Genomic DNA, 18,632 nt, shown 5'->3' on the forward strand with positions numbered 1-18,632 from the left:
CATCCTGTCCAGGAATTCTATACTTCCCATTCCTTAAATCCCAAACCGCAGTGGAGGAACAACAAGCTAAATCGCTCTCCTCCTGAGTGCTGCCTGAGGGCGCGGCGTCCCCTGTCTGAACTTTTGATTGAGGTCATAAACTATAGTGGGGAAGGGAGTTATGCCGAGAGCGTGGCAGAAAACATTGATAGGATAAAATAGCCTTTCAATGTATTATAAGGGAATAGATATGTATTAATCTAACTGTTGGGTTGCTTGCACAATACACCCTACATCAGCAGTGGGCCTACAGCGAGGGTAAGCCTCAGAGCAGCGCCCCAAAGCAACGACCCATGGGCAGTTAGGGCTTAGGTCCCTTGCTCAAGGGCACAACGGCAGTATGCAGCCCCTGATATGTTGATGCCAGCAACCCTCCGGTTGCCAGCTGGGTCATTCCACCAATTCGGTGCCTTTTAAGAAGTATAACCAGGTCAAAACAAACTTTTGATTTCACCTAATTTTAACAAAAACAAGGCTATATACAGGGGGCATCAGTACCGAGTCAGTGTGCAGGGGTTGAGGTAATCTGTACATGTAGGTGATGGCAAAGGGGGGGTGTCAATGTAAATTGTCTGGTGGCGAATTTTATGAATTGTTCAGCAGTCTAATGGCTTAGGGGTAGAAGCTGTTGAGGAGCCTTTTGGTCCTAGACTTGGCGCTCCGGTACCGCTTGCCGTGCGGTAGCAGAGAAAACAGTCTATAACTTGGGTGACTGGAGTCTCTGACAATTTTATGGGCTTTCCTCTGACACCACCTATTATATAGGTCCTGGATGGCAGGAAGCTTGGCCCCAGTGATGTACTGGGCCGTTCGCACTACCCTCTGTAGTGCCTTACGGTCAGATGCCGAGCAGATGCCATACCAGGCGGTGATGCAACCGGTCAGGATGCTCTCGATGGTGCAGCTGAAGAACCTTTTGAGGATCTGGGGGCCTATGCGACTCCAACACCATCATTAAGTTTTCTGCTGACACAACAGTGGTAGGCCTGATCACCGACAATGATGAGACGGCCTATAGGGAGGATGCAGTTTTGTGCCAGGACATTGAGGGAGAGGCATTGAGGGAGAGGTTGTTGTCCTGGTGTAACAGTATAACTTTATTACGTCCCCTCGCCCCGACACGGGCGCGAACCAGGGACCCTCTGCACACATCAACAACGGTCGCCCACGAAGCATCGTTACCCATCGCTCCACAAAGGCCGCGGCCCTTGCAGAGCAAGGGGCAACACTACTAATAGGTTTCAGAGCAAGTGACGTAACTGATTGAAACGCTACTAGCGCGTACCCGCTAACTAGCTAGCCATTTCACATCCGTTACACTCACCCCCCTTTCAACCTCCTCCTTTTCCGCAGCAACCAGTGATCCGGGTCACGGCACCAATGTAACAGTATAACTTTATTACGTCCCCTCGCCCCGACACGGGTGCGAACCAGGGACCCTCTGCACACATCAACAACGGTCGCCCACGAAGCATCGTTACCCATCGCTCCACAAAGGCCGCGGCCCTTGCAGAGCAAGGGGCAACACTACTAATAGGTTTCAGAGCAAGTGACGTAACTGATTGAACCGCTAACTAGCTAGCCATTTCACATCCGTTACACTGGCACCAAACTGCATCCTCCCTATAGGCCGTCTCATCGTTGTCGGTGATCAGGCCTACCACTGTTGTGTCAGCAGAAAACTTAATGATGGTGTTGGAGTCGTGTTTGGCCACTCAGTCGTTAATAAAATAAACAAGACTATTAAGTGCCAAATAAAGTAACAGGGTTCACTGTTGACTGATTGAAGATTTCATCTTAAAGGCATAGTTCACCCAAATTACAAAGTTCACATTAGTTTCCTTACCCTGTAAACAGTCTATGGACAAGGTTTGACAGAAATCCATGCTTTGGTTTAGTTTCCCTGGAACTGTTTCCAAATGCTAACTTTTTAGCATTTGTGCACAAATCCAATTAAAGTCATGGTACTGATATTATAAACGTCGTTGCACATCATGTTCAAATATCTCTATAAGTGACTTTGTTGAGCTTCACAATCAATTTTGGATGATTTGGATATGATGCGCAAAAAATGCTAATATCGGTACCAGGACTTGGACAGGATTTGTGCCACAAATACTAAAACGTTAGCATTTTGAATAAGTGCAAGTGAAACTCAACCAAAGCCTGAATTGAATGCAAGCTTTAGAAAAATGTGGTTTATATTAAAGGGCACTTCAATTAATGTAACAGGCTTTTAAAATTCAATATTGGTACACATTTTTTACTTAACATAAAGGGATGCTAAAAGGCAATAATTTCCTGGAAAGACCCAGCTCACTTCAGATAGGTTGTAGAATTGTCGTAAATTGTCTTGCAACACGAATCACCACTTGAAGGCAGTGAGATTGATACTCTTAGCAGACACCATCGATCCTTGCAAATACAGTAGCCTGTTCCAAGTATAAATGTAGCTTTATTTCAAGAGACACCACATTCTTCTATTTAAAATTCTGTTTTATTATGTATCACATTCAGCCTACGTTAAAGCACACAGCTTTATTCAAACATAATTTGTCCCTAAGTAGAAAAAAAATCAACAACAGCACACAATGCAGTTGGCATGGTATCTGCACTGCACGTGTAGCCATATTTATTTTCATAGTAGAAATGAGGTGAGTGACAAAGTAAAAATGCATAGGTCCCGTTTCCTCATATTTCTTGGCACAGCTAGAGGCTAATGAATTTCTATCCTGCGGTGTATTTCTCCTGCTTATGGTCAATAGCCACAAAAAGCCATATCTGAGGACCTCAAGGGGACCTAATACTGTATACAGAATCTATGGCATTGGAGCAATGGCCATGCACACACACACACACACACACACACACAAACACAAAAAGAGAGAATCACACAGACAAAAAGGCACTAAAACACAGAGAGAATGCAACACATCATAAGATAATATTCTAATAAAACCTGAAAAACAGGGGCAAGTTTGATACATAAAACCATCTATTTTCCAGTAGAAGGTCAATCATATTGACTTGCTAAAAACACATCAAAACGTGGTGAAGTACCACAGAGAACGTAAGGTAAGGCCCTGGACCAGAGCTACACAGAGATAGACTTCCATTGTCCTTAAATGTAACAAACGCGTAGATGATGCTGAGTGGAAGAGGAGGAGGAGAATTTGACAATGTGCCAAACAGTTAAACTCGAGCTGGACACAATGGATGAACTCAATGGTGGTCCCTTTAGAAATGAGGTTGTGATGAGAGAGGAGAGGACATTGTAGGTTTCAAGGACACAATGTACAGCACTCGCTCCTAAAAGTACATTATCAATGTGTGGAGGCCACAGGAAGGAGAAGAAGAACATTACTTTATTGTCCAATGTAAACAGATATCCAATGGAATCTTGTCTCCCGCTTTATTCCAACCCCTCTACGAAAGACACTCATTAAAAACACAGAGGTTGGAGAGGAAGAGGAGAGGTGGATGAAGAGCACTAGAACGGTGTGTCCATCTGACTACCCTTGGCACCGGGCAGTACCACTCCATAGCTGTTATCCTGCCACCTCAGCCACCTCATATGGATCTCCTTCTGGACCTGATAGAAACAGACACACGCCCAAAGACCTTAGATTGTAGAACCAGAGTACACATTGTACGATCTCCAAAAGCAGACAATTTCAGTGTTGTTGACGGATGGATGGACGGAGGTGTTTCTGATGAGCTGTTTCCTTTAATAAAACCTTTATAAACCTTCTGACCCCTCTATAGACCCCTCACCCCCTCTCCTATGTACAACTTTTTTAAACTGTTTTTTATATTAAAGACATGGTTGCATTACCTTTAAAATGTGTCATGAACACAACCAGTCATGTTTTCATCTGATTGTCAAAGAAATCACTTCAAAAAGTAGGTTGCCTTCGCAAGTTCATCCAAAAATAATTCCAGTAACCGAACCGTGAACTGTGCACCCACCAAGTGGCTGAAACTATCTCACCGGAGAAAGAATCTGAGTGAGCGAAACAGCGCCCCTCTGTCTTACTATATGTAGCGCATGTATCAGATGCTGTCTGGTCAAAAAGAGTATGACATGCCATACTCTTTTTGGCCAGACAACATCAGATACAGTGTCTATAGAAATTCTACACCGCCTTGAACTTTTTTCACATTTTTCTGGCTTAAAATTTCATTGAATTTGTTTCCTAGATCTACGCAACCCTACTCCACATTTTCAAAACAAAAGAAAGTTATAGAAAAATATTTGAATTAAGAAAAATGTCAAACTGATTTATCACGGGCTCCACACCCCTGAGTTAATACTAGGTGGACGCACCATTGGCAGCCATTACAGCTGTGAATCATTTTAATTAAGATCCTATCAACTTTGCACAACTCTCAGGGCAAAATAGATCCATCGTTCTTTTTTCTTCAAAATTGCTCAGGCTCAGCAAGTTTGGTTGGGGATCATTGATGGACAGCTATATTTAAACCTCGTCTCAGATTTTTTTTTAAAGCAGATTTAAGTCAGAACTGAGACTAGACCACTCAGGAACACTCAACACCTAATCGGAAAGCCATTCTGGAGTGTCTTTTGCATAAACTATGTGTAATTGTCCCGCAGAAAACGCCACAGTCCCTGCTGGTGACAAGCATATCCATAACATGATGCTGCCACCACAATACTTGAAAAAACAAAAGGGATCAACAACATTGCATTCAGTCCATATTACTGGCCTGCATGACAAAGTGAAAAGAAAGAAGCCTGTGTTAAAAGATCCACTCCAAATGTCACGTATACTCCCTCTCCGGCCTCTAGGTCATCAGGCTGCTGATTACCCCGCACACCTGTCACCATCGTCAAGCGCACCAGCGCCTCATGACACTCACCTGGACTCCTTCACCTCCTTGATTATCTTCCCTATATCTGTCTCCCCTTTGGCTCTATCCTCAGGTGTTATTGACTCTGTTTCATGTCGGTGCGTTGTTTGTGTTTCGTGTTTTGTTTATTTATTCAAACACTTACTCCCTGAACTTGCTTCCCGACTCTCAGCGCACTCGTAACACCAAATAATCCAATGACCCAACTCCTTTTTGGTGACTACATGATTCCATATGTGCTATTTTATAGTTTTGAAGTCTTCACTATTATTCTACAATGTAGAAAATAGTCTAAATAAATAAAAACCCTGGAATGAGTAGGTGTGTCCAAACTTCTGACTGGTACTGTGTATTTAATCAATTTTAGAATAAGGCTGTAAGGTAACAAAAGGTGGAAAAAGTCAAGGAGTCTGAATACTTTCAGAATGCACTGTATATATACACACTATATTACCAAAAGTATGTGGACACCTGCTCGTCGAACATCTCAATCCAAAATTGGTGTTCCAATTTATCCCAAAGGTGTTAGATGGGGTTGAGGTCAGGTTTCTGTGCAGGCCAGTCAAGTTCTTCCACACCGTTCTCGACAAACCATATCTGTTTGGACCTTGTTTTGTGCATGGGGGCATTGTTATACTGAAACAGGAAAGGGCCTTCCCCAAACTGTTGAAACAAAAGATGGAAGCACAGAATAGTCTAGGATGTCAATGTATGCTGTAGCGTTAAGATTTCCCTTCACTGAAGAATAGTCTAGGATGTCAATGTATGCTGTAGCGTTAAGATTTCCCTTAACTGAAAGGGGCCTAACCCGAACCATTAAAAACAGCCCCAGACAACTATTCCTCCTCCACCAAACTTTACAGTTGGTACTATGCAAAGGTGCATAGGAGGTAGCGTTATCTTGGCATCCGCCAAGCCCAGATTCATTCGTTGGACTGATAGATGGTGAAGCGTGATTCATCACTCCAGAGAACGTGTTTCCACTGCTCCAGAGTCCAATGGAGGCGAGGTTTACGCCACTTCAGCCGACACTTGGCATTGCACATGGGGATCTTAGGCTTGTGTGCGGCTGCTCGGCCATGGAAACCCATTTCATGAAGCTCCTGATGAACAGTTATTGTGCTAACGTTGCTTCCAGAGGCAGTTTGGAACTCGAGCTTAATGATGAGCTTGGAGGGTACTATGGTGTTGAAGGCTGAGCTATAGTCAATGAACAGTATTCTTTCGTAGGTATTCCTCTTGTCCAGATGGGATAGGGCAGTGTGCAGTCCAATGGTGAGTGCATCGTCTGTGGATCTATTGGGGCGGTAAGCAAATTGAAGTGGGTCTAGGGTGCCAGGTAAGGTAGAGGGTATATGATCCTTAACTAGCCTCTCAAAGCACTAGTCATAGTCATTTAGCTCAGTTACCTTCACTTTCTTGGGTACAGGAACAATGGTGGACATCTTGAAGCAAGTGGGGACAGCAGACTGGGCTAGGGAGAGATTGAATATGTCCGTAAACACCCCAGCCAGCTGGTTTGCGCATGCTCTGAGGACGCGGCTAGGGATGCCGTCTGGGCTGGCAGCCTTGCGAGGGTTAACGTGCTTAAATGTCTTACTCGCGGTGGCCACGGAGAACGAGAGCCCACAGTCCTTGGGAGCGGGCCGCGTCGGTGGCACTGTGTAATTCTTAAAGTGGGCGAAGAATGTGTTTCGCTTGTCCGGACGCAAGACGTCAGTGTCCGTGACGTGGCTGTACTGACGTTTTGCCTGTTTGACTGCCTTACGGAGGGAATAACTACACCGTTTGTTTTCGACCATATTCCTAGTCACCTTGCCATTGTTAAATGCGGTGGATCGCGCTGTATTGTATGTTGCCTTAAAAGTTGGTAGAATCTTATTCCAAATGATTCACAGCTGTAATGGCTGTTAAAGGTGCTTCCACCAAGTACTAACTCACGGCGGGTCTAGGAAAATGTTCTTATATTCCACTTTGAAAATGTGGAGTAGGTTCTGTAGATCTGTAGGAAACAAATCCCATTTTAAGGCAGCGAAATATGAAAAGAGTTCAAGGGTGTGTACATTTTCTATAGGCACTTCAACAGGTTTCCCCTTCCAGTCCTCCACGACGATGGCAGTATTATCAGCAGCACTGTCTTTTTAATAAAGAAATGTGTTAACTTAGGTCGTTTTTCTGTTCAAATTAAATCTTCCTTCTTTCTTTTCTCTACCCACTCTGACAGCGACTCATTGCTGCAGCTTAATGTCAATGAAAGTCACATTTGCAATCATATCGCGTGAAACAATGCACGTGAACTCTGTCAGGGTGGAATAGTCCATTATTATAAATCAGTCTGTGGGTGATTAACTACACTTTCTACAGAAAAACATGGATTATATTAATATGGATATAAAATGTGTATATGGACAGAAATTATTGATTATGAATTAATATTTCGGCTGTATGTATTTATTTACTTTTTTGGAGGCTTTCTTTTGTCAACAATGTGGCCTCATTAACCTGGGCACAGTGCCCAGGCAAAACCCCCCTCCCTCCCCATTTTATTTGAAACTTTGAAGCTTCCTGCAGATTTTGCTCCTGCTGAGCCAACCTGCTGAAGAAAGACGCATTTATGGTGGTGAAGAGAAATTTGAGTGTGTTTGTATGGCGAGAAACAGATTTGAACATGTGGCACTGTGTTACAACGCACACAGCAATGCATGGGTCGTGGGTTTCACTCCTGCTGGGGTCACAAACTGAAATGTAAGCACTCACTGTATCGTAAGTTGCTTTGGATACACACCTGCGAAATCGCTTATATTGTATTATTCTAATGCTTTATATCAAAGCAACATCTACAGAGCAGTATGGTTGGTGTCTATTAAAGGCCCAGTGCACCTAAAATTCATTTCCCCCTTTGTTTTATAAAACTAACTCTGTAAAAGTATGAAAACATTTGATCAGTGTTATTTTCCTGATAGTTGCTGGTTGAAAATACAATCTACACAGGACTTTCTAAATCAGCAGGTTTTTTTATGGGCGGGAGTTTCTGCTTTCCATGGTGACATCATCATGAGATCAATTGGTTAATAGACCAATAACGAAGAGAGTTCCAATCTTCTCTGCCAATAACAGCTAGTTTTAGTTTTCCCCTTCCCACTCCCATGAAAATCCTAGTTAAATTCTAAAAAGCAATGGAAAATCCATTACAGTAAGGTACTTCATTGTTACCCAGGAATTGTTTGACATTGATATAAATACGGCTGCATTGGGCCTTTAAAGTAGAACGTTAGACTACTCACTTCTTGGTTGAGAAAGCAGTAGAGAATTGCGACAATCAGCCCCTACAAGAGAGAGGATATATAATCAACTATCAATATTCAAAACAATTAAGCACAAAGATGTTCTCAACAGTTAAGAGAAGAACTGTGGGCAGTATAATTGTAAATAATGCCATAAAAAGGTATATGATACAGTGCATTCGGAAAGTATTCAGACCCCTCGACTTTTTCCACTTTGTTAGGTTACAGCCTTATTCTAATATTGATACAATCATTTCCCCCCCTCATCAATCTACACCATATACCCCATAATGACAAAGCAAAAACTGGTTTGTAGAAAAACAGAAATATCACATTTACATAAGTATTCAGACCTTTTACTCAGTACTTTGTTGAAGCACCTTTGGCAGCGATTACAACCTTGAGTCTTCTTGGGTATGACGCTACAAGCTTGGCACACCTGTATTTGGGGAGTTTCCCCCATTATTCCCTGCTGATCCTCTCAAGCTCTGTCATGTTGGATGGGGAGAGTTGCGGCACATCTATTTTCAGGTCTCTTCAGAGATGTTCGATCGGGTTCAAGTCCGGGATCTGGCTGTGCCACTCAAGGACATTGAGACTTGTCCCGAAGCCACTCCTGCGTTGTCTTGGCTTAGGGTCGTTGTCCTGTTGGAAGGTGAACCTTCACCCCCAGTTGGAGGTCCTGAGCGCTCTGGAGCAGGTTGTCACAAAGGATCTCTCTGTACTTTGCTCCGTTCATCTTTGCCTCGATCCGGACTAGTCTCCCAGTCCCTGCTGCTGAAAAACATCCCCACAGCATGATGCTGCCACAACCATGCATCAACATAGCGATGGTGCCAGGTTTCCTCCAGACGTGACGCTTGGCATTCAGGGCAAAGAGTTCAGTCTTGGTTTCATCAGACCAGAGAATCTTGTTTCTCATGGTCTGAGAGTCTTTATATGTCTTTTGGCAAACTCTAAGCAGGCTGTGATGTGCCTTTTACTGAGGAGTGGCTTCCATCTGGCCACTCTTCCATAAAGGCCTGATTGGTAGAGTGCTGCAGAGATGGTCGTCCTTCTGGAAGGTTCTCCCATCTCCACAGAGGAACTCTAGAGCTCTGTCAGAGTGACCATCGAGTTCTTGGTCACCTTCCTGACCAAGTCCCTTCTTCCCCGATTGCTCAGTTTGGCCGTGTGGCCAGCTCTAGGAAAAGTCTTGGTGGTTCCAAACGTCTTCCATTTAAGAATGATTGAGGCCACTGTGTTCAACGCTGCAGAAAAGTTTTGGTACCCTTCCCCTGATCTGTGCGTCGACACAATCCTCTCTCAGAGCTCTAAGGACAATTCCTTCAACCTCATGGCTTGGTTTTTGCTCTGACATGAACTGTCAACTGTGGGACCTTATACAGTATATAGACAGGTGTGTGCCTTTCCAAATCATGTTCAATCAATTGAATTTACCACCGGTGTACTCCAGTCAAGTTGTAGAAACAGCTCAAGGATGATCAATGGAAACAGGATGCACCTGAGCTCAATTTTGAGTCTCATAGCAAAGGGTCTGAATTCTTATGTAAATAAGGTATTTCTGTTTTTAATCCATTTGCAAAAATGTCTAAAAACCTGATTTCGCTTCGTCATTATGAGGTATTGTGTGTAGATTGATGAGAAAAGTGTTTTACTTAATCCATTTTAGAATAAGGATGTAACGTAACAAAATGTGGAAAAGGTCAAGGAGGCTGAACACCGAAGGTACTGTAAACCACATCCATTTTGCTTTCTCTAAAATGCTTAATGTTAACTGTTCTATTTTTCAATTACTTTGTTTTACTGGCTGTAAAAGTGCTATCCATGCCAGGAGTAATTTACGTAAGTTAGATGTATATACATATTCATGACATAGTGTATAAATACCACATACAGTGAGCTCCAAAAGTATTGGGACAGTGAACATGTTTTGGCTCTGTACTCCAGCACTTTGGATTTGAAATGATACCTTGACTATGAGGTTGAAGTGCAGAGTGTCAGCTTTAATTTGAGGGTATTTTCATCCATATCGGGTGAGCCGTTTAGTTATTATAGCACTTCTTATACATTTTAGGGGACCAAAAGTATTGGGACAAATTCACTTACGATATATGTGTATTAAAGTTGTAAAAATGTAAGTATTTGGTTCAATATTTATAGCACACAATGACTACATCAAACTTGTGACTCTACAAATTTGTTGGATGAATTTGCTGTTTGTTTTGGTTGTGTTTCAGATTATTTTGCACCTAATAGAAATCAATGGTAAATAATATATTGTGTCATTTTGGAGTCACTTTTATTGCAAATATGAATAGAATCCGTTTCAAAAGACTTCTACATGAATGTGGATGCTACCATAATTACAAATAACCCTGAATGAATCGTGAATAATGAATGAGTGAGAAAGTTACAACGGCACAAATATCATATCCCCAAGACATGCTAGCCTCTCACCAGTGAGTACAGTATCTGAGAGAGCGTGAATTTGTTTGTGTGTGCAGGCCAAGCGAGTGAGTGTGCGCAAAAGGATTAGAACACCTGAAAGGACCCCATGCAGAGCTCGATGCAGAGGCGCACGCTAACATGGAAGTAGTCCGGCAGGAAGTTAAACACCATGTAGTGGCTCCCAAAGAGAGGGATGAGGAGGAGAGTGGACTTAGTCAGCCGTCTGGCAGAGAGGAAGAAAGAGAGGGAGGAAAAGAGAGAGAGAATAAGCTTGAGTAACAAGCTCTTGGGTTGTTCATGTTAACATGTTAATGAATACGCATGTGATTGTGTACAAGAATGCATTTCAAAGCCAATTTTACATTTACGTATGGGAGAATACCGGTACACGCAATCATTTTTTTACCAGTCTACTTGACTGACCTTAGCTAAGAATATAATAGGATCTACATATGCATGAGTGCTTTCGGGGCTCGAGTCAATTATTCTGCACTGCGCTCTAATGAGGATTTCATCTGCTAAGCCTTTCGAGGGGTGAAGTGGTGTAGGTGATCCGTTGTCAGACAGACCGCATTGACTCAGCGGGTGAATCAGACCTTACACACATGAAAACATGCTCCCTTCCCTCAAACCTTGACAACTTCTCCTTCCTGGATACAAAGGAACTGGATATGTATAAGTGATAGGTAGACTTTCCCGCCATTGTTTTCACCTATTAAACCAGTTCTCTCAGATCTGTAGGGGGAGGGGAGTTTTCAAAGTGGCTCAATGAGAGTGGAAGGGAGTGAGTTTTTCAGAAGTGGAATGCAGCCCTATGGTTACAGAATGTAGACCATCAGCAGACAAATAAACTATAGGAACCAAAATAAACTGTAGGAAATTAAAATTAACTAAAATTAACTGAAATTAACTGTAAGAACTGAAATTAACTAAAAATAAACTTTTACTCCAGTTCTAAGTTCAATACTGTTTTACCTGTAATTTTTCACAATTCCTGACATTTAATCTTAGTAAAAATTCCCTTTTTAGGTCAGTTAGGATCACCAATTTATTTTAAGAATGTGAAATGTCAGAATAATAATAGAGAGAATTATTTCTTTCAGCTTTTATTTCTTTCATCTCATTCCCAGTGGGTCAGAAGTTTAAATACACTCAATTAGTATTTGGTAGCATTGCCATTAAATTGTAAATCTGGTGTAACCGAGTCAGGTTTGTAGGCCTCCTTGCTCACACATGCTTTTTCAGTTCTACCCACAAATGTTCTATAGGATTGAGGTCAGGGCTTTGTGATGGCCACTCCAATACCTTGATTTTGTTGTCCTTAAGCCATTTTGCCACAACTTTGGAGGTTTGCTTGGGGTCATTGTCCATTTGGAAGACCCATTTGCAACCAAGCTTTAACTTCCTGACTGATGTCTTGAGATGTTGCTTCAATATATCCACATAATTTTCCTATCTCATGATGCCATCTATTTTGTGAAGTGCACCAGTCCCTCCTGCAGCAATGCACCCCCACAACATGATGCTGCCACCCCCGTGCTTCACGGTTGGGATGGTGTTCTTCGGCTTGCAAGCATCCCTCCTTTTCCTCCAAACATAACGATGGTCATAATGGCCAAACAGTTCTATTTTTGTTTCATCAGACCAGAGGACATGTCTCCAAAAAGTACGATCTTTGTCCCCATATGCAGTTGCAAAGCGTGGTGTGGCATTTTTATGGCGGTTTAGGAGCAGTGGCTTTTCCCTTGCTGAGCGGCCTTTCAGGTTATGCCGATATAGGACTCGTTTTACTGTGGTTATGAACTCAGCAAAAAAAGAAACATCCTCTCACTGTCAACTGCGTTTATTTTCAGCAAACTTAACATGTGTAAATATTTGTATGAACATAACATGATTTAACAACTGAGACATAAACTGAACAAGTTCCACAGACATGTGACTAACAGAAAAGGAATAATGTGTCCCTGAAAAAAGGGGGGGGTCAAAAATAAAAGCAACAGTCAGTATCTGGTGTGGCCACCAGCTGCATTAAGTACTGCAGTGCATCTCCTCCTCATGGACTGCACCAGTTTTGCCAGTTCTTGTTGTGAGATGTTACCCCACTCTTCCACCAAGGCACTTGTAAGTTCCCGGACATTTCTGAGGGGAATGGCCCTAGCCCTCACCCTCTGATCCAACAGGTCCCAGACGGGCTCAATGGGATTGAGATCTGGGCTCTTCGCTGGCCATGTCAGAACACTGACATTCCTGTCTTGCAGGAAATCACGCAAGGAACGAGCAGTATGGCTGCTGGCATTGTCATGCTGAAGGGTCATGTCAGGATGAGCCTGCAGGAAGGGTACGACATGAGGGAGGAGGATGTCTTCCCTGTAACGCACAGCGTTGAGATTGCCTGCAATGACAACAAGCTAAGTCCAATGATGCTGTGATACACCGCCCCAGACCATGACGGACCCTCCACCTCCAAATCGATCCCGCTCCAGAGTACAGGCCTCGGTGTAACGCTCATTTCTAACCATCACCCCTGGTGAGACAAAACCACGACTCGTCAGTGAAGAGCACTTTTTGCCAGTCCTGTCTGGTCCAGCGACGGTGGGTTTGTGCCCATAGGCAACGTTGTTGCCGGTCATGTCTGGTGAGGACCTGCCTCACCAGACAGGCCTACAAGCCCTCAGTCCAGCCTCTCTCAGCCTATTGTGGACAATCTGAGCACTGATGGAGGGATTGTGCATTCCTGGTGTAACTCGGGCAGTTGTTGTTGCCATCCTGTACCTGTCCCGCAGGTGCGATGTTCAGATGTACCGATCCTGTGCAGGTGTTGTTACATGTGGTCTGCCACTGCGAGGACAATCAACTGTCCGTCCTGTCTCCCTGTAGCGCTACCTTAGGCGTCTCACAGTAAGGACATTGTAATTTATTGCCCTGGCCACATCTGCAGTCCTCATGCCTCCTTGCAGCATGCTAAGGCACGTTCATGCAGATGATCAGGGACCCTGGGCATCTTTCTTTTGGTGTTCTTCAGAGTCAGTAGAAAGGCCTCTTTAGTGTCCTAAGTTTTCATAACTGCGACCTTAATTGCGTACCGTCTGTAAGCTGTTAGTGTCTTAACGACCGTTCCACAAGTACATGTTCATTAATTGTTATGGTTCATTGAACAAGCATGGGAAACAGTGTTTATACCCTTTACAATGAATATTTGTGAAGTTATTTGGATTTTTACGATTTATCTTTGACCGGGTCCTGAAAAAGGGACGTTTCTTTTTTTGCTGAGTATAGATACTTTTGTACCTGTTTCCTCCAGCATCTTCACAAGGTCCTTTGCTGTTGTTCTGGGGTGGATTTGCACTTTTCGCACCAAAGTACGTTCATCTCTAGGAGACAGAACGCGTCTCCTTCCAGAGCGGTATGACGGCTGCGTGGTCCCATGGTGTTTATACTTACGCACTATTGTTTGTACAGATGAGCGTGGTACCTTCAGGAGTCTACAATTGTGTTTCTGAGGTCTTGGCTGATTTCTTTTTGATTTTCCCATGATGTCAAGCAAAGAGGCACTGAGTTTGAAGGTAGGCCTTGAAATACATCCACAGGTAAATCTCCAATTGATTCAAATTATGTCAATTAGCCTATCAGAAGCTTCTAAAGCCATAACATCATTTTCTGGAATTTCCCAAGCTGTTTAAAAGCACAGTCAATTTAGTGTATGTAAACTTCTGACCCACTGGAATTGTGATACAGTGAATTATAATTGAATAATCTGTCTGTAAACAACTGTTGGAAAAATTACTTGTGTCATGCACAAAGTAGATGTCCTAACCAACTTGCCAAAACTATAGTTTGTTAACAAGAAATTTGTGGAGTGGTTGAAAAACGAGTTTTAATGACTCCAACCTACGTACGTAAACTTCCGACTTCAACTGTAGCTCTGCAACAGAGCTCTTCATAAGAAATCTGTGTTTGAACACCCTAAAAGCAGCCCTAGAGAAGGCCATGGAAAAGAAAAGTGCTTTTACATTACGATACAGACTCTCTAATGTACTGCTGAAATGTAGGACACTTAACCGGCGTCATGCAGCCACCACGCAACTGAATAGACCGTTCTCTTCAATAATGGTCTAAATGCACTGGACTTCAGTGACCCCAGAATGTGCTTGAGCAACAAACTGTATTACCTACTACTGCATTACATAAGGTACTCAGAATTAGGGTTGCAAAGTTTCTAATTTTACCAGTAAACTACCAGAATGTTTGTATTTTTGTGTAATCTATCACAAGACTAGTGGCGCTTTTGGGTACTTCAGATTATCACAGGTGTCTAATTATCTCTGGCCCTTTGTGTGGCCTTAATCACATGTAAAATAAAGATGACGCTGATTTGAAAATACAAATGGAATGACAAAGCTGTAAAACATTATCCTAAATATAAACCATCAATTTAGTGAATAACATTGGTGTTAGGTGTGAGAGTTTCAGTATAAAATATCCTTTATATTTTTATTTACACACTTTTACTTATTTTACTATGTCAAATTGTATTTGTTGTGACTGTTTTGGCGTCAAACTGGTGGCTGGTGTAAACAAAGTCAATAGTTGGATGAGTTGCAGAGGTAATTAAAGATAATTCCATTGTTGATTAGATGCTTTTTTCATTAATTTGGCTATTTTCACTTGAGCCATGTGGTTCATCAACTAAAAACTCATGGACAATAGACACAAATATATAAAAGCATTATACTATATATGAATTCATTTTTTCAAAGTTATTCAAGTATAAATTACCAACGTTACGATAGATTGACAAATGTTTTCTTAATTACCAAAATAACAGAAGATTCCGGCTTTGCAAACCTACTCAGAATACTCAGTCGCTCATAATGGTTATGATGACTTTGTCTGTGTCCTAAAAATGGAGACTAAGAAAGTTGGCTTCACTCAGATCTCCCATTTCTATGTAGCAGACAGACATTATGATAGTCTACAGCAGATATCATCTATAGATTGTATCCTATAAATCACCTCCCCTGTCTTTTCCAGTCCGACAACTTCATATTAGAAGGGCCCGATAAAATCATCTCTCCACTGACCTAGGATACCCGACTTTTTGTCCAATTACATTGCTCCTCTTTTGTATCATCCAATGAAAAGACTCCTCACCTGTACTGGTCGGAGTTGTTGAACTGGATCAGACGAGGGTTCAGTTTCTGGATCAGGATTCTGATGATGTTCATGAAGAGGATGAAATTGACCTGTCGATAAAAAACTATTTAACACAAATAAAAAAAGCTCTGTGTTTTTAATCTATCATTTCATAAACCCCCCCTTTTTTTTTTTTAAATCAACAGTTGTCATAAAGTACTTTATAGTAGCACAACACCAGTACAAATCTGGAAAATAGGTGGAGACAGAATACAAATATTCCCAGGAGGATTCAATAAAGTAAATCTAAACAAACAATATTCCTCCATTTCTGGGTTGCATTGACGTTATGGCAATAGTCAAGACACAATTTGTACAGCATAGGACACAGGACTAAATGGGATAGGACCACCTGCTGTGTTGACTATTGGTTGTTCAAGCCCAACAACAGATTTCATCTTTATACGACACTAAAACACCTGAATGAATTAAACACAACCAAACAATTAAGAGCCCTGATGGTACCCCACGGAGATCAATAGAGACGTATCAGAATAGGGCATCAAAGCTTAAAACCGTTCACTTTAAAAAAAAACGTTCTTTTAAAGTAGGCACGTACAGTAACAACCACAAGTGCGCTGTGACATAAGTAACAGATAATCGGTATGTCCCTTTAAGACAATCACACATTGTGTATGACTGATACCCCCATAGAGCCTAGTCACCCCAATAGAAACCACGATTGGCCCTTTGATGATCCACCAATAGGGAGAGTTCTCGTTGATGTCCCAGCATCTGTAGGAGAGGGTAACGATCGGTCAGACCAAATTCAATAACAGAGATACAGACAGTACCGTACAGTAAATAAAGGCCCTTCTGCTATTTCAGTCTCCGGTGGGAGTAAGAGCAACAAGAGCCTTTCTCAGTGCATAATATACTTACATGTAAAAACTGTACAACCCTTTTGAGAATAGTGAGTTTCAAATCACAAACCATTTTCTATAGAAAAGGAAATGGCCTCAATTAAAGATAATACCCGATAAGGCTTATCAAATACAGAGTACTGGGAGAGTAAAAAGTACAGAGTAATACTCACTCAGTATCCTCAAAATACACCCTGGACCCAATCCATATGACGATGAAGACGATGGGTACACCTGAAAATGAGTACAAAAAGTCAAGAAATAAACTTCAAAAGGAAAAGTGAGTGTAGATGGAAAGAGGAACATTTGTTATACCGGTCAGTTTAAAGCCTTATGCTGCTCGGCTGAACATGAGAGACTTAAACAGCAATTATATAATAAGATGCACATTTTGGCGTAGTAGGCAGGATGCAACAATTATATGCTGAGATGTCGCACTTACTGAGTAATTATGAAGAATTCAGAACCAAGTACTAATTTCAGTAGCTGCACAGGTTTTACCAGAACTCCTTGATAGCCTACTCCCTGTGCCTATTCAATACACCTGAATGTCTAAGGAGAATTGAAAGAATTGAAATACCAAAAGTAATGTGTTTAATGAAATGCTTAACTGAGTGGAAGAACACCTGCTGTTAACCTGTTTGGGCTGCAGGGGCAGTATTGAGTAGCCAGATAAAAGGTGCCCATTTCAAACGGCCTCGTACTCAATTCTTGCTCGTACAATATGCATATTATTATTACTATTGGATAGAAAACACTCTCTAGTTTCTAAAACCGTTTGAATTATATCTGTGAGTAAAACAGAACTCATTTGGCACAAACTTCCTGACCAGGAAGTGGAAAGTCTGAAAGAGGCTCTGTTCTAGGTCCTGCCTATAAATGGGCATGATACGTATTAGTATACATGCACGTCATACACCTTCCCCTGGATGTCAAGAGGCGGTGAGAGAAGAAATGGAGTGTTTATCTTGGTCTGAAGTGGAATAAATCCTCTTGGAATGACGTGTCACCCATTTCCTGTTTTCAGGAAGGCGCGAGAAGGAACCGGGGATTGCCTTATGAAAAGCTTTCGTTATAGGCGACTACTATCTCCGGCTTTGATTTTATTTGATACATGTGACCATATCATCGTAAAGTATGTTTTTTTTTATATAGTTTAATCAGATTATTGAAATTTTTTCGGGAGTTTTGCCGTGTTCCGTTCTCTTCCGTTTGTTGACATGGAGAGATTCGTGCAACTTGGCTAGTGTGCTTGCTAAATCGAGAGGGAAAGAGGCCGTTCTAAATCCAAACAACGATTGTTCTTGACAAAGGACCCCTTGTCCAACATTCTGATGAAAGATCAGCAAAAGTAGGAAACATTTTATGATGCTATTTCATATATCTGTCGTACCTGTGAACTAGTCGTTGGCGCCCAGCTTTTGGGTACTCTCTAGCTATACCGAAGCTGTATGTCGTAATGAAGTTATTTTTAGAATTCTAACATGGCGATTTCATTAAGAACTAATGTATCTATCATTTCCTATACAACATGTATTTTTTAGTTATGTTTATGAATAGCTATTTGGTCAGAAAAAGTGTCAGAAAAATATCCTGACGTTGTGGGAAAAAGTAGCTACGTTAGCACAATGTATAACCACTGATTTCAGCTCTAAATATGCACATTTTCGAACAAAACATAAGTGTATGTATAACCTGATGTTATAGGACTGTCATCTGATGAAGCATATCAAGGTTAGTCAAAAATTATATATCTTTTGCTTGTTTGTTACCATCGCTAACTTTTGCTACTGGGAAATGGCTTGTGTTTCTGGCTATTGTGGTAAGCTAATATAACGCTATATTGTGTTTTCGCTGTAAAACACTTAATAAATCGGAAATATTGGCTGGAATCACAAGATGCCTGTCTTTCATTTGCTGTACACCATGT

General features: G+C 41.9%; 1 protein-coding gene across 1 annotated transcript in view; it reads right to left on the reverse strand.

Moving 5' to 3' along the window:
• Positions 1–2,660: 2,660 nt before the first annotated feature.
• LOC120055151 (growth hormone-releasing hormone receptor-like) overlaps positions 2,661–18,632 on the reverse strand; it is a 39,067-nt gene continuing 23,095 nt past the window's right edge. Inside the window, exons 9-14 of the mRNA XM_039003074.1 lie at positions 16,876–16,936; positions 16,505–16,574; positions 15,798–15,889; positions 10,740–10,869; positions 8,196–8,237; positions 2,661–3,631 (exon numbers count right to left, since the gene is read on the reverse strand). Of these exons, the coding sequence (XP_038859002.1) occupies positions 3,530–3,631; positions 8,196–8,237; positions 10,740–10,869; positions 15,798–15,889; positions 16,505–16,574; positions 16,876–16,936 (497 nt within the window). The 3' untranslated portion in view covers positions 2,661–3,529. The remainder of the gene's footprint in view (positions 3,632–8,195; positions 8,238–10,739; positions 10,870–15,797; positions 15,890–16,504; positions 16,575–16,875; positions 16,937–18,632) is intronic.

Source organism: Salvelinus namaycush, chromosome 10 (assembly GCF_016432855.1).
Source record: "Salvelinus namaycush isolate Seneca chromosome 10, SaNama_1.0, whole genome shotgun sequence".
NCBI lineage: Eukaryota > Metazoa > Chordata > Actinopteri > Salmoniformes > Salmonidae > Salvelinus > Salvelinus namaycush.